This window comes from Varanus komodoensis, unplaced genomic scaffold, assembly GCF_004798865.1.
Source record: "Varanus komodoensis strain SLA01 unplaced genomic scaffold, ASM479886v1 scaffold1, whole genome shotgun sequence".
Classification (NCBI taxonomy): Eukaryota; Metazoa; Chordata; class Lepidosauria; order Squamata; family Varanidae; genus Varanus; species Varanus komodoensis.
In genome coordinates, this window is record NW_025335268.1 from 7,434,321 (window position 1) to 7,452,334 (window position 18,014).

General features: G+C 42.7%; 1 protein-coding gene across 1 annotated transcript in view; it reads left to right on the forward strand.

Annotated features, from left to right (window-relative positions):
• The window catches only part of EPHX1 (epoxide hydrolase 1), a 38,066-nt gene extending 20,252 nt beyond the window's left edge, over window positions 1-17,814 (forward strand). The window contains exons 3-9 of the mRNA XM_044434551.1: window positions 1,788-1,968; window positions 3,563-3,790; window positions 6,657-6,786; window positions 8,457-8,671; window positions 12,444-12,552; window positions 15,038-15,163; window positions 17,067-17,814. Of these exons, the coding sequence (XP_044290486.1) occupies window positions 1,788-1,968; window positions 3,563-3,790; window positions 6,657-6,786; window positions 8,457-8,671; window positions 12,444-12,552; window positions 15,038-15,163; window positions 17,067-17,280 (1,203 nt within the window). The 3' untranslated portion in view covers window positions 17,281-17,814. The remainder of the gene's footprint in view (window positions 1-1,787; window positions 1,969-3,562; window positions 3,791-6,656; window positions 6,787-8,456; window positions 8,672-12,443; window positions 12,553-15,037; window positions 15,164-17,066) is intronic.
• Window positions 17,815-18,014: the final 200 nt, after the last annotated feature.

Below are 18,014 nucleotides of genomic sequence, written 5' to 3' on the forward strand. Positions count from 1 at the left end.
TACAAAAAACAACAACATACCAACAAACAACACGCTGCATCTGACCATTAATGATAAAATCAGACATAAAACCAATTAAATGTTAAAATGTTGGGAAAATAAAAAGAGGTTCAGAGGCAGCAGAATGTGATGCCCATGGGGGCAAAAAGCAAGCTAATCCAGGGGAATCAGATGCAACAGAAATCATCAGGGTCTTCTACTTTTATTTCAGCAAGTGCCCATGGACAGTCGGAGGGTGGGCAGATGGCCTCCCAGAGATTCAGGCCTCCAAATGAAAGATTCAGGGGACCAGCCCTAGCAGGGCATCCCCTAACACCACCTTTGCTAAACATACTTTCTTAAAAATATTAAAATAGAACATCTGTCCAAGGAAATGTGGTTAGAGTTGCATTTCTAACCAGTCTCATCAGCTTCTGAACATCAAACTAAATGATTTGAACAGGTGAAATGTGCTTAAAACAAGCTACCAGCTTTGTAAGCTCAGCCTTATTTTTGAATAAAGTCAAGAACTGTAGGAGCATAGAAATATGATACACAGAGAAATGTAGGCCTGTCACACAAGTGCTAATAGCAGTTATTTTCTCTGCAGCAGTAATTGCTACAAGCAGATTAGTTCAGAGGTCATGGCTGTATCATATTAATCTAGACGTGACCCTCCTGTCATCCATGCTATGAACAGAGAACAATATCATAACGTGTTGCAGTTGCCCGAGTGTGTTAATCAGGCTATTTTCTGCTTCACACATTGAAGTTAATAGCTTTAAAACAATGAAATAAAAAAGGGAACGGCAAAACACCAAGTGGTCTCTTAATGTTAGCAACTTTATTTGTTTATTTAAAACATTTGTACGCTTTAACACATGCTGTCTTGATGCTGCACTCGGTTCTCTGAGCAAGCCTTTAAATTCTGGACCTGTGGCTGTGACTGAACTAGTTTCAGGCACAGGGAACTGGCCAGATTTCAGAGCATTGCATGTTCAGGCAAACTGCATTCCCCATTTCTCTACAGCAATCAAACAAACCCACATAAGAGTATTGTGTAACTTACAGCAAGGGTGGGCAACCAGAGATATGGGACCACGGCTCCCGTAGTCTGTAAAGTAGCAGCCAATCACCAGGGATCCACCCCTGGCCTGCAAGACGAATGGAGAATGGGCAGTCTTCAGTCAATGGGACAAGGTGGGAAATGTGTCACAAACAGGTTCACAACACAGGGAAGCATCGCTCTTGGCGGGAGTGTTGAACCTCTTTCAGGCTGAGGGCCAGATTGCATTTCTGAGAACTCTTGATTGCTCCCTTCCAGGGGAAGGTGGGGATGGAGTAGGGATGTGTGAGAAATCCACTCTGGAGCAGGGAATCTGTTGGATTCCTTCAGCTTGGATCCATGGACTCTGGCCCACTTTCTTGTGGCCACAAGTCCAACTTGGCACACAGTACACCAAACATTTGCATTAGACTTTCAGCCTAATTACCTCAGAGGGTTGTTGTGAGCATAAAAGGAAGAGAAGGAAGATCATATACAAGTTCATATACATTGCTCATTGGAGGAAAAGCCTGGATGTAAATGTAGTAAAATGTAGTTGTAGTGCAGCCAGTAACTTTGTCGAAAAAGCTTTTTTGTGGGGGTTGGAAGCCACCAAAACAACAAAAGATACACACAAAATAGAAGGATGTTCCTTCCTGTTGTGGCATCATAGATTTATGAACTAAGGACAAAAGTGTCTTTACACTGGCATGTGATGCATTTAATTTCATCTTCTTTTCTGTCATATATTGCTGTATTCTAGTATTTACACAGGAGACTCGATGAAGCTAGATTGGCTGAGTCTTTAGATCATGCCTGCTTTCATTATGGGTTTAACTCAGCTTATCTTAAGAAGGTCATCTCTTATTGGAGAAATCAGTTCGACTGGAAGAAGCAAATAGAAGTTCTCAACAAATATCCCCAGTTCAAAACAAAGATTGAAGGTTTGTGGCCAGTAATAATGCATTTGATGCTTTTTCCTGCTGAAAACTGGGGCGCAGTCTGAAGAGCTGAAGCTGAGGAATCTGATGGATTTCCACCCCCAGATGGACACCTTATGCATTCCTCTGCCCCAGTGCCAGACACACAGTACTGGGGTGGAAAGTCCCAGTGGCATTCAGTTTGGTGCTGTGCATGCAGATCTGGACTGAGGCCAGCACCATGCGCAACTACGCTACCAAATGTAGAAAAGTCTCCTTTTAAAGAAGTCAAGAGGTCTGACACCTTTCTTTAAACAGTGACCAGTCAGATTCTCCTGTGGTACTCATTGGTCATGGCGTGATGGAGACAGGGGTCCCTCAGCACCTAGCAGTCTAGGTGTTTGATACCTTCATCCACTGGGTGAAGGGTAGAGATCCCTGCTACATCTTGTGACAATAAATTCTATATTTTAATGAGTTATTTGCTGTTGTGAACAGGTCTTTTCCTCTCCAGTAGTCTCAGATGAGACTTTAGAAGCACAGTCAGTCTTTTTATTAAAGCGTAACAAGGTACAAAACTGTGTAAATCAAAGTAGCATTCTCCTTGAGATGTAGGAGAAGCATCTGCCCATGTAAAGAGTTGAATCAAAACTGAAACTTCCCCACTTTGCTTCCCTTTCTGAAAAGATTCTGATTCCACCCTCAGTGTAGCTTCTGCAGCTTGAGGGCTAGGCAGTGGGAATCCCAGACCCTTCTTAATTGGTCTGCTTGTTTTACCTGTCATCTCCTGACAGGGTCAAGGAACTGCCCTTGCATTACCTCCCCTCCAGGTCAGAAAGGTCTCCCTTCTTTTCCATGTTCTGCCTGAAAATCTTCACTAAATAACCTGGAAACTGGAAAGTCCTCTGCCCAATTCTTCCCAACCTTCATCAGAATCAGATGAATCTATCTGAGCAGACGGTAACATGCAAGAGCTGTGCCCTGGCTCGCTTCATTTCCAAGAAGAGAGAACACATCTCAGGAAGTTAGAAAAATTGCTTTTACCTTAAGGAGTTGACCCAGATTTTCCTGGGGACATTCTTCAGAGGTATTTTTAATATAGCCTTTCCCAGAACTCTGGCAGGTACACCTCATACATATCAATAACCAGCAGGTATTCCATCTTTTTCTCTTTAATGAATTTAATGTGATAAGAAAAAAATGGACTGGAGAAGTGAAGATAAAACACGGAAGGGCTGGGAGAAGTTGATGTCATCTAGGCTGCCAGCAAAATTCCATGAGTGAAGCAGGTTGGTGGCTCTGAAAAAGCCCCATCTAAAAGCATCCTCAGTCTGGATCCTATTCCTCACAACTACCCCATTTCTCAATTCTAGGTGTATATCTGCCTCCCTGAGTGAGTATTTTTAAATTGCAATAAAAGCCTAATCTGGAAGCACCTCTAGAAACACTGATTGTCAGTCAGGCAACGCCACAGTGAGCTTCATTGTGTACGAGCTATTTTAACATGGAATCTGCAATCTACTGCCCAATATTGTACCACACTGACTCTTCTGAAAATTGTTTAGTATGCTGTCTAATTACCCTCTGGTATTTTTATGTGCATTTCTCCTTGGCTTAGGAATCGATGTCCATTTTCTTCATGTAAAACCTTTGCACGTGCCCGAAGGCCGATCTGTAAAACCATTATTAATGGTTCATGGCTGGCCTGCCTCATTCTTTGCATTTTACAAAATGATTCCTATCCTGTTGGACCCCGTGAGCCATGGGCTGAGCAGCGATTACTGCTTTGAAATAATTTGCCCTTCTGTTCCTGGCTATGGCTTCTCAGAGGCTCCTCACAAGAAAGGTAAGTTGGGAAGGAAGTGGAAGTGGTGTAAGTACAGTTGGGTGGGGTGCCCCTTTTTTAGCATGAGGGCCACATTCTGCTTCAGAGAAGCTCTTGGAGGCAGCATTCCAACAGTGGGTTGGGCTGAAGGCAGAAGAGATGGCACCAGAAATGCCAGCATACATTAGTTATGGCTCTTACTGCCACTGACGAAGCTTTAGCAAAAGCATTGCCATGTTTAAGTGGGTCTGATACCAGGTTTGACTGATTCACCGTGTCCCTTTCTAGAGGAGAATGACATGGAAACAGCAGTGCATGTGCTGGGAACTTCTAGGCTTAATTTTTGCAATGCAGTGTGCTTATACTTGTGCATATAATGTTCTGTGCCGCACTTGTGCCTCCTCCAGAAACTGCAACTAGTACAAAATATGGCAGCCAGGCTAGTTTCTGGAGCATCATGAAGAAACCACATACCACCGATATTAAAGTCTCTGCACTGGCTGCCAATAGCCTTAAAGCCCTTCATGTCTTGCATCCAAAATACCTTTTCCCTCTGGGGATAATCTTCTGAAGTTTGTTTCTGTAAGATTAATGTCAACTACCCAAAGGACTTCCTCCCACCAGCCCATTGCTAATCTGTGGAAAGCCCTGCTGGGAGAGAAGCATCTGATATTTCTGACGGCTTCCTTCAAGAGGGAGTTAAAGATATATCTCTTCTGACAGCCTTCCTAGATTAGTTTTATATAGTTTTTTAAAGTCAAAATTATTGACTAAAATAATTAAGTTATTTAATTATTGTTTCCACTTAATCTCTTGTAAACTGCCTAGAGCTTATGGGAGTGGGACAGTATATTAAAAAATGGGGAAGAGAAGGAAAGGGCTGCACAATTCCCAGGAAACCACGGGCCAGGGGAGGAGGCAAGGCCACATGGAAAACCCCGGAGGACTGGTTTGGGATACCTACATACCTTCAGTGGGAGTGCAACCTCATCTGGAATGGGTTGAACAGTCAGAGGGATCCACTCACCAACAGTGCCTCAGTCTTGTCTGGATTGAGCTTCAGTTTGCAACAAAAAGGAGAAATAGGTCTACATGACATCAAAAACTGCTTGGAGGTCCAGGAGTACCAACAGGGCAGCACTCCCCTTATCTCTCTCCCAGCATAGTTACATACCAGGCAACCTTGCCAAAACCAGGGCTAAACCCAAACTGAAATAAATGATGCTAAGGAAAGTCAAAGACAGAAAAAGAAGAGGAAGAACAGATATGAGATGGATAAATTCTGTAAAGGAAGCTACAGCCCTGAGTTTGCAAGAGCTGAGCAGGGCTGTGAAGGACAGGTCATTTTGAGGGCTTTCATTCATAGGGTCACCGTAAGTCAGAGACAACTTGACAGCACATAACAAATCAAATCAGCAGAAAAGTCAGTGTAAAATCATAATAAGACATTTATAAACAAAACTGAAGAACTAAAGTCTAGAAGAATAAAGGTTCTTCACCTGGCTCTGAAAACAGTGTAGGCACCAAACAAGTCTTTCTGGTCATTCCACAATTGGGGTGCCACCACTGAAAAGGCCATCAGCCTTGCTTCATTGGATGAGAGCACCCAGTAGAGGGCTTCTGAAGATGATTGTAGGATCCAAGCAGGTATACTTGGCAGGAGATGATCTTTCAGGTAACCTGACTGTACACCATTTAGGGCTTGAAAAGTAATACCAGCATTTTCAATGAGACTGGAAATGTAATAGAAGCAGGTTCAGATCACAGATTACTGGTTCCACCTGATTGCATTAACCAGGTATAGCATGTTGCCATAAATCCAGCAAGAGGTTACTAGAGCATGGACAACTGTAGCCAAGCTATTTCTGTCCAGAAAGACAGTAGTAGCTGGTATATCAGCCTTTGCTGACAGAAGGTGCTCCATGCCACCCTGGTCTGTGCCACCAGTGACAAAGCTGGATCTAAAAGCACCCAACTACAAACCTGATCCTTTAGGGGGAGTGCAACCCGCTCCAGAACTGGACTACCATCACTTAACTGAGCTGATAAACCACCCATTAACACAGCCTTTGTTTTATTTGGGCTGATTCTGTTTATTGAGTTTAATCCAGTCTAGTACTGCACCTAGGCACTAATTCATTGCCTCACCTGGATTTGATGAAAAGACAATATGGAGGTGGGTGTTATCTTCATATAGCTAACACCTTAGCGCCTATCTCCAGATAATCTCCCAGCTGTTTCATGTAGATGTTGGGCAGCATAGGAACTAAAATGGAGCCCTGTGGAGCCGCATAACATAACTATCAGACATAGAGAAATTGTCAACCAGCACCACTTTTGAAATCAGCATTGGAGTATGTCCACTCCAGTTAGGAGTGGAAATACTCCAATGCGTTATGTTGAACATCTAAGTCAGGCAGTCAATCCAGAAGGATACCATGGTTGGTGATTATTCAAAAGTTGTTAAGTGGCCCCAAAGAATCAACCCTATTTTCCTTGTTCCTCTCCCAGCAAAGAGCAACCAAAGTAAATTCTATTCCAAAATCAGGCCTGAAGCCCAACTTAAATGGACCCAGATCCAGCCACTTCATTCAAACATGTCTGGAGTTGATCGGCAATGACCCAATGAAGCACCTTGCCCAGGAAATGAATGTTATCCACCAACCTATAGCTGTTAAGACATTCCAGATCTAGGTTAGGGTTCTTTGGGAGTGGCCTAATCCCTTTAAACAGGTGGGTACCACCCACTTTCTCAGGGAGGAATGTTTTCTTGAAAAGTGATCCTTGGTGTGACCTGGGGAAAACTGGTGTCTGACAACCTTAGCTAGAAATCCGTGTTTGCTACTTGGGAAAAATGCATTTATGTTTGGGTCATTTCTCTTTACAGGATTTAAGTGTTTGTGTGCTGCTCGAATCTTCTACAAGATGATGCTCCGACTTGGCTTCCGTGAATTCTACGTTCAAGGAGCTGACTGGGGCTGGTTAATCTGTACCAGTCTAGCTCAGATAGCTCCAAGGTGAGAGGGAGCATGTTCTCAATAGAAAAAAGGCACAACAGATTTATTATTTCATGAGTGGTGACTTCACCCCAATTTAGACTGAACATGGTAGCGTTACGTTATAAACTGGATTGTTCTGCTGATCTAAACTGGAGGAAGTGATAGATCATTTGTTCACAGGGGGATTTTTAACCCTAACTTTCCTGACTAGAAGTCAGTTATATGATCAGATTCACTCTTATGGCATTACTCTACCAGATTCTGAATCCCGAAACATAAGGATTGACTGGGTGTTATTTGTCTGGATGTTTTGGGAAGACCAGCTGAGGAGACAGAGACTGGTGCTGCCATGCATTTCCCAAAAATTATAATTTGGGCCTCAATGTTCTCTTTTACCATACATTTCCTGTATTGAATGGCTTCTTCAACATATTCCCTGTTGCTATTGTTGCTGCTGTTTATACAGCAACAAGATCAGGGTTAAATCTAAAATGTAGTGAGCACTGCAATAATGCACTTTTGCTAAACTAAAACATTTGTGTTCAGATGCTGTATTCTCAATGGACATTTTTGTCTGCCAAACCTTAACTCATTTTAATTTCCTTTTTTGCTGTTCTTGCTGAAAATTATCATCATTATTAGTGGGGGTGGTAGTAGTATTTTCCCCTTGCAAGCTTTTCCTTCTTTCCTTTTATTCTCACAACCACAACTCAGTCAGGTAGGTAAGGCTGAGAATGAATGACTGATCCAAAATCACCCAGTGAGCTTCATGGCTGAGTGGGGACTAGAACTGGGGTCTCCCAGTCTCAACCCGCTCTCCTAACCATTATGCCACACTGGACAGAGAGAGGGAAGGACTTTGCTGTTTGCCCTCTTTAACCATAAGTTTATTCTTGGGTAAGCCCATCTTTGCTCCTGGCCCCAAATGATCATTCCCTCTCCAGGAAGTCAACTCTATGATCAGTGGCTTTGCAGCAACTCCAAATGGATGCCCTACACCAGGGTAGTTGGAAGGGGAATCTGGGTGACATTTAGCCAACACTCTTAATATTAGAAATATGAGAGCTTGTTGGAAAAGAAACTTCCTGGCTATGAAGGAAAAGGTAACATAAAACAGCTGAATACATTTCAGTATTTTTAAAAATTGTCCTGTCCTGCCTAGGCAAGAGGTGAATATCTGTTAACAGTCATTCTTGAGTGGCCCCTAAAAGGGTGACTAAGATAATTCACCATTCTTAACTTTAGCAGATCTCTGCTTGCTTGAGATTTCAGTTCCCAGAAGCTCCTTCTAACGTGGCCATTGGTCTGGAATCTGGGCATTCAACTGCCAGGCATCTGGAGTTCTGCTTTCTGCCCTTCCCTAGGATATGTGTGTTTTTAAAGTAGGAAACCAGTTACTCAGCGAAGGTCCCCATCAGCCTACGGATAAAGGAGCACCATGAACTTTCAACACCTACCAACTATATTACAAGAACCAGGTGTACACGGAAACTGTACCTCTGGTTTATTCAGTTATAGCCTCGTGGGTGTGCTCTCAGACTTATGCCTTCCTGATGTTAGCATATTTTTCTCTTACAAGCTTCAGTCCAAATGGCAAAAGGGGATTTGCTGATTAAGGTACAGAACTGATACAGACATTTTATTGCACAATGACTCTAACTTGTTTTTTTTGAAAAAAAAAAATTTAGCCACGTGAAAGGCCTTCATATAAACACACTAGCAGTGAGAACTGTAGAATTTAAGCAGCTTCTCTCCCTTCCCTTCGGACGGTTTTTTCCACGACTGCTTGGTTTCTATCCGGAGGATATCCAGCGAGTATTTCCTTTAACAACCAAATTCTTACATAAGATGGTGACGGAGTTTGGCTATCTTCACCTGCAAGCTACAAAGCCTGACACTATTGGTAAGATGTTTTCACTCTACGGAGTAAACGGCATTCCTGGGATTAGTTAATAAATGGTTGTCTGTACAGTGCTATTGCTGCATGTCTCCCACTCAGCTAAATGGAACCAGGGTTTGGCTTCCTTCTGGAGAAAAGATCACAGGGAAATTATTCCCATAAGTATTCAGCCATGTTCATCCACTAGTGCTAATTATGCTACAGTAGGGGAAACCAACACTTGCTCAGCCATAACTAGCAATTCTTATGCCAGCACCATAGGTGGAGGCAAGTGGCAGAAGCACTCATAGCAAGCTGAATACCCAATAATCCACTTATGGTCCTAAAAAAAGAGAGGGGTCTACACCTGTATGTGCTCTCTTGATGTTCCATGCTTTGTCAGTTTTGTGGATGACATCTATGTTTTGCAAGAGGTTGTGCTGGAAGGATGTGATATAGTTTGGGAATGGATGTGTCACAGGCCAACTAAATCACATATTCTTTGAGATAAGATGATTTATTTTGAGGGCTGGGAAAAAGCTACCCCAGTGCTCCCAGCTAGCTGATCAAGACACATGAAATGGAGCAGAGGGAGGTGAGCAAAAGACAAGTAAGAAAAGCAATCATGTTAGGAAGATTCTTCTCATGGTTTGATTGTGGGCAGATGGAAGATGGTTCATGCTGGTCAAAATACTAGCTGTTGGACTCGAGTATTATGGAAAAAAATCATACCTTCATAGCTACTTGATTCAGCTTGAATTCCCCCCACACCTCCTCTCCGTGTTAACCTCCTCCAGATATTTGCAGAGTTGATGCTGCATTTACTGATAGCATTCACTGGAACCCCTGGCATAGTCAACTGAATTTGGTGGTACAGCAGTGGCCTTAAATAATGTTGGCCAGTCTGCCATAGCAATTTTGCTGCCCTATTTTGGACCAGCTGAAAATTCCAGACCATTTTCAAAGGCAGTCCCAAATGTAACATTTCAGTAATCCAGGAGGTTACCAGAATATGAATAGTTGTAACAGAGCTGTCCCTCTCAAGATTAAGATAGAGTTGACATATCAACAGAAACTGATGAAAGGTGTTGTGTGTCATAAAGTCCACCAGTGCCTGTAATTACAGTGTTGTACCCAAAAACATCCCCACACCAGATCATTTATAGGATGTGCAACCACTCTGGAAAAGGTTGACCGTTAGTAATGCAGACAGGTGAACTAACCACTAATCAAACCACCCACTAATAGTACCTGTGTCGTGCCTGTACTGAGTCTCAGTTTACTGGCATTCATCTAGTCCAGTATCATGTGTAGGCACTGGCTCACTTGGACTTGATGAAAAGAAGAGATAGAGCTGTGTTTCATCCATATATTGATGATATCTCAGTTTGTATCACCAAATAAACATCAATCGGAAGTTCATGATCATTGGGTAGATGTTAATTCAGATACCGTTTTCCACCTCATTCTGGAAAAACAAAGGAAGGAAGTGTCCTTTTAATGTGTTTGGTCAATGATATGTTGAGACAACCCCATAGTAGTTACAGCAGCCATGAGTCCTGAGCTGCACTGGATCTGGCAGAAGAAGTTGAGACCCTTCTGAACCATCATTGGAAGAATCTCAGTACCAAATCTAAATCCAAGATAACCTCTCTCAGCTGAGGCATGGATTTGGTGCCCCAGCAGAATCCCTAATCTGTCTCAGGTACTTAACCCAAGGTACAAACACTCAGGATCAACACTTGAATGGGCAAGGAGCCTAGAAAGGAGATGACCACCGCAAACCCACTCTCTGACTCTCAAGTTGATGCTGGTGCTGCCCTGAGTACTCAGGAGGGCACAGCTGGGAGAGACCAACCCTTCCCAGTTCCCCACCCAGGTCTCAGTAATGCACACCATGTCAGCCCTCTCATTCATAAGTTAACCATGGATGAGGGAGAGTTTGCCTTGGACTGACCTGACATTGGACAGCAGCACCCACCGTCCTGGAGGCAAGCTGTTAAGGCAACCAGGAACTACCTGGTTGAGGAAGAACCACAGGAGGAGCGAGGCTGCTTGGAAATCCCCCAGTGCCATGCCTCCCCTCCCCATGAACCACAGAGTGTGTCACTGAACTTCAGTCTCCCAAGTGGAAGGATGGGGAACTTCTGCTTAAGGACTATCCAGACAGGAGAAAAATCCAACCCCACACCAATTGTTAGCTTATTTATTTATCTGGCTCTCTAGGTTGCTCACAGTGCAATATATGTAAAATACAAGTAAAAATAAATAGCAAAAGCAAAACAACCAGAAAATATAACAAAATTAAAATACAATATAAATACAGCCATATAAATAGGAAACAGGAGGAAATATAACCGATATATAACAATATAACCAATAACAATTACCAGTAAAACGATAAAACAACAAACCAGCAACAAACCAATAGATCAATCTGAAAACAGATAATAAAGAAGAATTGTCTTGGCACTGAAAGCAACATAAAGTGGGGGCCAGTTGTATCTCCCTTTGGAAGAGAATTCCAAAGGTGAGGTGCAATGACCGAGAAGGCCCTTTTCCTCACCAATTCCCCCCCTCACCTCATTCGGGGGGGGGGGGTCATGAAGGACGGCCTCTATTGATGCTTCTGTTCATCACAGATCAATAAGGTATTTGCACTAGGGAATTCAGGTACTTGCCTGCTGTGAAGTCATCAATTGGGAAGTGGGGCTATGGAACAAGTTTCAGAAGAAAAATGTTTTTACTGAATGCATATGGGGCAGAAATACAATTATATACATGCTCATATTAAAGCTTTTTAGAGACTCATGATTTCTTTTCTCTACAAATTAAAAACTCTAAGCAAAAATCTGGCCATGCCTTGATAAAATGTGATCATGTCACTGGAGGCTGCAAGTGGCCATCTCTGGTCTACCGGATGTCTCAGAAAATGCTACCTCATCCCAGAGTTCTGATTAAGAGTTCATGGTGGAAGGGTTCACTGGTAATACAGCATTTTACAAGCAGCTTCCTTCCCTGCTTACATAGAGACTGTTCTGGGACAATCATACTTTGGTTGAATAGACAAGATATCAATATACCTAGGAAGCCCTTTTGGGGAAAGAGCAACCAAATCAAGAAGTCTTCCATTAACTATTGTTTATAGTCTTACACAAACTGGGAAATTATGTTCCCAAGCTGTTAATTATGGCTTCCCATTCACAGAATCAGAAGGTATGTGGGTTTCTTTGCTTGTGTGGCAAAGGAAGAATGGAAAGGGCTGCATGCATGGGCAAAAGGCTTGTTCCAAGCTCAGCTCTTTAAGAGAGAATATTAGCATCTGAACCCTTCCATCAAGTACTACAGCATAGGCAACAGGCATATATAACAGGCAGGCAAAACCAGGGAGGATTGAGTTGGTGGGATAAGGCTGCAATCCTACACACAGTCAGATAGATTCCAGCATTTCTGGTTAAACTTGCCTAGGATTGTGCCTTAAAGATTTAAATGCTTTCCATCACCCGCAACTTGCAGTGAGTGCAAAAACGGCCTAATATGGTTGCTAATGTTATTTGGGGAGACATTTCTGGGGCAATCTTGGCATAGGCTGAGCTAGTAGCTCTTGTTTTTATGGAATTTTAGTGTTTGTAAAGCTATGGAAGTTCAGCTTTCTGTAGAAAATAGGATAGGGAAAATTCCAGGAGTTGGTTTTAAGGTGAGCAAGTCTTGAGTATGCTGGTAAAGCTGGGGGCAGAGGAGTGAGTTGTAAGAATGCCGGATGGAACTGAATGGTCTTGTTTTCTTTCTGGTTTAGGCTATGCTTTGACTGACTCTCCTGTGGGATTGGCTGCATACATCTTGGAGAAGTTTTCTGCCTGGACCGATTCCAGCTTCCGTTATTTAGAAGATGGAGGACTAGAAAAGTGGGTATCATTTCTGATCCCTTCTCTTCTCAGTTTATCTATCTTTCCCTGCTTGCGTTTGCTGCAACTGTCAATAGAGCTTCTTAGTTTACGCTTTCATGTCCTGCATTCCGATGCTTGTCCAGCGCAGCTTTTTAAGAACATAGCCGCTCTGTTTGAAGTTAAGAATAACTGCACAGGGAGGTCTGTCCTGGTGTGCTGACAGCCCGAAGTTATTGAATTTCAAGAAGCCAAATGCTGCAGAAAAGCCAAAGAAGAACTCACTTGGGCATCTGGTGGTGAGCACGAGTGAAGCCCACAGTGAGCAGAAATACCTTCTGTCTGTTTCTGGCAGCCTTTCCCCCACTCCCTTTCCCTCACTCTGCCACATTGACTGCAGCTGCTCTCAGCAGAGGTCTGAACTCATCACTTCAGAGGGCTTTTGAAATTAGGCCAAGGTTAATGAAATTTGGCCATGGGCCATCTTACTAAGAGCCACAAGTTACCCACCCTTGCTATAAAACAAAGTCATAAATGACAGCAAAACTTGTTTTCTTCCTTGTAATTTAAAGTGTTTATTCTGCCACTTATCCATTTTTATTGGTTAAAATATTTCTAAGTTGTTCCATATCAATGCATCTCATGACAATCAATTAAATCAACCAAAAACCCTCCCAAAACGACCCAGTGTAAAAAAACCAGCAGTGGTAAATTAGAATTCAAGCTACTGTCAATGAGATCCAAAAGCAAGGCTAAATAGTCAAGTCTTAACTTGGCACCAAAAAAGCAGCCAAAATCAGAGCCAGCCTGGCCTCCAGTCAGAGAAGCACCACAACCCCTGTGTCACCACCCCTTTCTCATCTCCTGATTCTGAGAACAGAATGTATGGTCTAGCAGTGCATCATCTAAGTTGGACTGAAATTTTCCTTGCATGAGCCTTTTCTGCAAGGGAGTGATATCAGTGCCCTTGATTCAAGTGGAACTGTCTTGAGCCAAACAACGGAACCACATCTATTAGCCTTTATATACGAAGAAATCCAATGCACAGGCAGCTCACAGAAGTTTAATCCCCCAAAGTTTAATCCCCAACTTTTGTGTAGGTTTCCAGTAGGTAAGAGTTGACTACTTCTGGCCGTGCCCACATTGCTTTTGACCATGCCTACTCATGGAATGTGGCCTCTCAGAGCCTTTCTAGATTGAGATCCAGCCTTGGGAATGAAAAACGTTTCCCTAACCCTGGCTAAACTATTAGGAATCATGTTCACAGCATGTTCTTATACACATCGACTTGAAAATAAGTCCCCACCGAATTCAGCGTTGTCCAAATAAATTCAGTGAATTGAATTCAATGCACTGATTTCAGTGGAGCTTCTCCCAGGTAAGTGTGAAAAGGATTAACAGCCTCATTTGGGAAATGGGGAAGTGAAGTTGTTATGGAGAAGACATGCACATTCTGCCTGCAACATGTCAAAACAATGCTCTTTTCAGGACTCTTATTTAAAGATTGAATGTTTATCTTCACACATAAGTGCCCAAGGTATCTAACAACAATAAAATGCAAGATAAAAAGCAAAGGCAAATCAACTGAGAACAAATCAGTACAATTAAGGTATAGGACATTTCTACAGGAGGCATTTATTGTGCATGTGTGACTTCTGACTCATGGTTGTTTACAGGCTCTTCAGCGCTCCCCCCCCCTTTTTTTTTTAGAATGGGGAACATGAGATACTAAATTAAAAGGGGGCAAATGGAACTCTCTCCCCTGTAGTACATGTGCTATTCTGATATAGCACATTTCCACCTAGAGATTGTGTGGCAGAAAAACAGAAAAGGAAACTCTTTGCATAGAACTTAGATCCCAATGCTGCAACAATCTCCAAAGCAGATACAGTGATTAACAGCATAATAACAGCTTTGTGTAGGAAAGCCCATAAATGGCACCCACTGGTTAAAATCTGCTTCAGCAGTAAAGCAGCCTGATTGGATAAAAATGTCTTTGCCTGCTGGACATTAGAGAAGAGGCTTAGCAGAGATGCATTATTTATTAATTTAACGTTTTTCTGTGATGTCATTCATCAAAAATCTCATGACAGTTTACAAAATTTAAAAAACCAATAAATTCAACAATTGAAAAACCCTTAGTGCCAGTACTTCATGCCAAAATAATTAAAATACCATTTAACAATTAAAAAACTGGATAAATAAAAAGGTTTTGGCCTGCCACCAGAACAAATGAAGCATCGGTGCCAGGCACACCTCTCTGGGGAGCGAGTTCCGTAATCGGGTTAGGCTTAGGCATTAGCCTCCAGAAGCCATTTCTTTAATGCAGTATTGATTGAGCTATCTAATAATTAATAGTGAAAGTCCTATGGGATTGTGTTGGATAAAAGCTGGCAGGGAAAGGAAACCGCCCTCTGTTTCCTGCTGAAATTTAAAAATCAATACATTGCTATATATGGAAGTTCACTGAGATCTAACATCACTGTTTCTGGAACCCATTTTTCAGGAAGTTCAGTCTGGAAGACCTTCTCACAAACATTATGATCTACTGGGTTTCAGGCTGTATAACTTCTTCAATGCGGTTTTACAAAGAGAATGCTTGGAAAGCATTGCTTGGAGAAAAATATGACAAGTAAGGCATTGCTCTTTGCTAATTTTGAAGGGCTTTCTTCATACCATACATAACCAGAAGGTCCTGTGTCCCACTACAGTGTCTGAGGTCTGTTCTGGCATACCAAGGAACCCCAGTGCAGTATCTGTGGGTGCAGTGGGACCCCTGGACACTGCCAAGGGCACCCACAAAAGGATCCCCAACATGGGGCCCTGGGCACGCCATAAGAATGCTTTAAAATGTTTGGCTCATTGTTTCTTGTTTTTTAAAGATTCTTGTTGTTAGTCGCGAAGTCATGTCCATATGTGGGTTTGTATGAAATGCATACAATTTTCTAGGAATTATATACAAACTTCAGTAAGACCAGATATCCAAATAAATATGCATTTGAGGTTGGCATCTATTTGCCACCCATTTGTGTATCAAAAACATTGGAAGGTCCTCAAGCCAATGTATTATAGGAGGTTAGACTTTTTCTTTGCAGATTTGTAATATCAGTCATTCAGTTGTCAAAAAGGTACAAAGAATCCATTTTCTCCCCCACTTATGGATTTCCATGGGGCAGGTAAATAATTTTTTAAAAGGGTGTGTGTCAATGAATATTAAAGACTGTTCTACTACAAAATTTGCCCATGTAATAAAAGAAGCAACTCCCGGTCAATGCAAAAGCATGCATTTAAAAGAAACATTGACTGCATTGCACCATCACGAATTAGCTGAACTAGACATCCCTTCATAAAGATACATGAAATACATTTGTCTGCATGCAAGGCATGGCTGCAATGGGGATTCACCATCAGGCCAAGAAAGTCCAAGAAACTGTGTGGTAACAAAGCACTTTCTTGGGCAAACATGTTCAGATACATTTACATTCCTTAGACAACACCTTTAGATAGCTTTGGCCATCTAAATGGTTTCCCCTGCTCTTCACAAGGAAGAAGGGCTGAGTCACTTCCCGGATATGGCAGAAGGCAGCCGTGCCTCACATCCTGGCTCCTGGAATGCCCCCTCAGCACCTGTCCCAAAGGTGGCCCTCCATCTTCAGGGCCTCAGCCAGAGTGGGGGTCTCCCAGCGTAGGATCCTCAACGTAATCTCAGAAGGCTTTCTCGTGGTTGCAGGAAGGACTCTTCTTTTTCATATGACCAGCCAACAAGCTTGTCCTGACTGTAGGGTCGCACCCTTGGCCAAGTTGGAGCTAAATAACCTAACATTTAGTAAAATTATTACATTACTATATTAATTAATGTATTTAGCACCCCTGTCGCCCATTCGGGCCCGTAGTCAGCCTAAAAGTCAGGGAAGGGCTGCCAAAATAAATTGGGGCAGTTCATCTGGTCTGGAAGCCTTTAGAGACAATTTAAAAAATATATTTCTTTTTTTAAGGGGGCAGGGAAAATTTAGGGAGCAGCCCAGCCTAACCCAGTTACTAGCTAAAGACTCAGGCTTATTCATGATCTTGTTGTTTGGTTAAAAACTACTTAGGATAAAAGTATATCCCAGGGATGGGAGACTTTGCTGCTCAGAAGCAATGTTGTTCTGCAGAAAGTCTCTGGAGGCAGAATGTGGGCTTGCTATACACCTACAGCTTCTTGAGGACTAGCAGGTTCTCTAATAATCTACATAGTGATTGGCTAGGTGAAACTTATGTAGAAACTCAAAGGGGTGTAACTGAATTGTGAACAACTTCTCTCTCCCATCCTTTGAAGCCTATTTGCATTGTATTTGAGGTAAAACTGTTGGGCAGCTTTGCTGAAGGGCACATCTGGCTATGCCTCCCAGGATCAGGACAGTTTGCCTTCAGATATCAGTCACAGCAGCAGTGCCACCTGGGAACCTCTGGGGACCAGATTTGACCACCAAGCTTGAGGTTCTGCACCCTGGGAAAGCAGTTGGTCATTCTCCTATTTCTTGATTGTCTTGCAGGCTTGCTGTACGGGTTCCCACTGGAATTGCTAGCTTTCCCAATGAACCCCTGCACTTTCCTCGGCCATGGGTTGAGAAGAAGTATGCCAACGTTGTTTCATTCAACTACATGCCCAGAGGTGGTCACTTTGGAGCTCTTGAAGAACCAGAGCTCCTTGCAGCTGACATTGTACAGTTTGTGGAGAAAGTGGAAAAGGCTAATGTGACCAAATGAAGAAACAACTTGTTTGGGTTGTTGAGCTGCTATACTCAAAACTGTGGAACAGGTCCTGCAGGGTTGTATTTTCCCTTCTACGATAAACTACAGCACTGAATTTAGAAAAGGGAAACTTTAATTTCAGGGGAGTTGTTTGTCTTCTGTCCTTTATCCTGTGTTGCCAATCTAAATCAATCTGCATTCAAGCTGACTGTATTTGCTGAGAGAAGAAACTGACAACTGAGAGAGTGCAGTTGCTGAGGGGAAAAACTAACAACATAAAAGTCTCTGGATCCAGTTTTTATTATTTATAAAGCACCATCTCAGAGGAGAGGTTCCTGTCCCAAGGGGTTTATTGATGTCTAAAGAGGGGGATGCTGGAATAAAAGTTTGTGTGCATCTAGGTTTAAGAGAATGTACAGATTTTAATTCTTGCAGAAGGCCTCATTTCGTGCAGGCCTTGTTGCAGCTGAGACTAGTGTGCCTTGCAACTCCTCAGAAGTTAGTGTTTTCTTGTGTATTATTGTAAGAAATAAATTGGGCGTGACTGTACCAGAATCTGTTGTGTGTTGTTTGTAGAGCAGACACCAATGGTGGGCGGTCTGCCACATGAATCACCTCTTTCTCACCCTGTATTCACCATGCCTTTCATGTTTGTAATGACCTTTGACCATTATGTAGTGAGTGGGCCAGGGACTCACTCCGCAGGCTTTCCAAGGGTCTGTGTTACCAGAATCCAAGAGGAGGATACA